Below are 2,500 nucleotides of genomic sequence, written 5' to 3'. Positions count from 1 at the left end.
TCAGAGATCTAACCAAGCATGACCACATGTCAGAGATCTAACCAAGCATGACCACATGTCAGAGATCTAACCAAACATGACCACATGTTAGAGATATAACCAAACATGACCACATGTCAGAGATCTAACCAAACATGACCACATGTCAGAGATCTAACCAAACATGACCACATGTCAGAGATCTAACCAAACATGTCAGAGATCTAACCAAACATGACCACATGTTATCAACTATAAAAGAGCCACCACACTACTCACTGCCTGGCTGAAGACAGCATCTCGTCTGTGTGTCAGTGCCTGGCCGTGGCAGGCTGATGCTGCTGCCCCCTGTAGGAGGACGAAGGTCATAGCACAGCGGGCCCTCGCCACCGCCTCACACACACACTCCTTCAGAGTCACAACTAGAGGGACGAGTTGTTCTTGCCACGGAGAGGGGGACGGGTCTGGAAGAGGGGCGAGAGAGGCCTGCCAAGGAGCGCGGGAAGGGTCTGGATGAAGGGCCAGAGAGAGAGAGAGAGTTCAAATCCATTCAATTATCTATGGAATGAATGATTTCAGGAACGTAATAAAAAATACAAACAGAAATGGATCGTTCATTAATATACTCCCCGATCTGAATCGGTCGGGTTGATTGAAGATATAGTCACCTTTAAATTCACTTATAGATCGGTTCTTAAGGAACCAAGGAAGGAAGGATGTAGGAACTAAGGAAGCTAAGGATGTAGGAACCAAGGAACCAAGGATGTAGGAACCAAGGAAGGAAGGATGTATTTCTGAAGTATTGCTACAGTTTGGGTCCGTACCAGTGTTGTGTGAGGTGGTGGTGACATCATTCTGTGTCTGTGAGGTCACTTCCTGTTTCCTGTTCTCCCTCTCCTGTAGCCGGTCCACCATGGCGATGATGCAGTTCAGACTCAAAGCAACGTTAGTCCACACGCTGTCCTAAACACACACACAACGTTAGTCCCTACCCTGTCCTAAACACACACACAACGTTAGTCCACACCCTGTCCTAAACACACACACAACGTTAGTCCCTACCCTGTCCTAAACACACACACAACGTTAGTCCACACCCTGTCCTAAACACACACACAACGTTAGTCCCTACCCTGTCCTAAACACACACACAACGTTAGTCCCCACCCTGTCCTAAACACACACACAACGTTAGTCCACACCCTGTCCTAAACACACACACAACGTTAGTCCACACCCTGTCCTAAACACACACACACAACGTTAGTCCACACCCTGTCCTACACACACACACACACACACAACGTTAGTCCACACCCTGTCCTAAACACACACACAACGTTAGTCCACACCCTGTCCTAAACGCACACACAACGTTAGTCCACACACTGTCCTAAACACACACACAACGTTAGTCCACACCCTGTCCTAAACACACACACAACGTTAGTCCACACCCTGTCCTACACACACAACGTTAGTCCTACCCTGTCCTACACACACAACGTTAGTCCACACCCTGTCCTACACACACAACGTTAGTCCACACCCTGTCCATTCCACACAGCGTTAGTCTCCACCCTGTCCTAAACACACATTAGTCCCCACCCTGTCCTAAACACACATTAGTCCCCACCCTGTCCTAAACACACATTAGTCCCGACCCTGTCCTAAACACACCATTAGTCCCCACCCTGTCCTAAACAACATTAGTCCCCACCCTGTCCTAAACAACATTAGTCCCACCCTGTCCTAAACACACCATTAGTCCCCAACCTGTCCTAAACACACCATTAGTCCCTAACCTGTCCTAAACACACAATTAGTCCCCAACCTGTCCTAAACACACAATTAGTCCCCACCCTGTCCATTCCACACAGCGTTAGTCCACACCCTGTCCTAAACACACCATTAGTCCCCACCCTGTCCTACACAGCATTAGTCCCCACCCTGTCCTAAACAACATTAGTCCCCACCCTGTCCTAAACAACATTAGTCCCCACCCTGTCCTACACAGCGTTAGTCCCCACCCTGTCCTAAACACAGCGTTAATCCCCACCCTGTCCTAAACACAGCGTTAGTCCCCACCCTGTCCTACACAGCATTAGTCCCCACCCTGTCCTACACAGCATTAGTCCCCACCCTGTCCTACACAGCATTAGTCCCCACCCTGTCCTACACAGCATTAGTCCCCACCCTGTCCTAAACAGCATTAGTCCCCACCCTGTCCTAAACAACATTAGTCCCCACCCTGTCCTACACAGCGTTAGTCCACACCCTGTCCTAAACACAGCGTTAGTCCACACCCTGTCCTAAACACACATTAGTCCCCACCCTGTCCTAAACAGCGTTAGTCCCCACCCTGTCCTACACACACATTAGTCCCCACCCTGTCCTACACAGCGTTAGTCTCCACCCTGTCCTAAACACAGCGTTAGTCCCTACCCTGTCCTAAACACAGCGTTAGTCCACACCCTGTCCTAAACACACACAGCGTTAGTCCACACCCTGTCCTAAACAC

The 2,500-nt window shown here is 49.6% G+C and overlaps 1 protein-coding gene across 8 annotated transcripts in view; it reads right to left on the bottom strand.

Moving 5' to 3' along the window:
- The window catches only part of LOC106578188 (type II inositol 3,4-bisphosphate 4-phosphatase), a 56,951-nt gene that overhangs the window by 13,232 nt on the left and 41,219 nt on the right, over positions 1-2,500 (bottom strand). For all 8 annotated transcript variants that reach the window (XM_045711373.1, XM_045711371.1, XM_045711374.1 and 5 more), the window contains 2 exons: positions 804-942; positions 259-488 (listed from right to left, as the gene is read on the bottom strand). In XM_045711373.1, coding sequence (XP_045567329.1) covers positions 259-488; positions 804-942 — 369 coding nt within the window. The remainder of the gene's footprint in view (positions 1-258; positions 489-803; positions 943-2,500) is intronic.

The sequence above is a fragment of the Salmo salar genome, unplaced genomic scaffold, assembly GCF_905237065.1.
Source record: "Salmo salar unplaced genomic scaffold, Ssal_v3.1, whole genome shotgun sequence".
NCBI lineage: Eukaryota > Metazoa > Chordata > Actinopteri > Salmoniformes > Salmonidae > Salmo > Salmo salar.
This window is presented reverse-complemented; position numbering and strand designations above follow the sequence as displayed.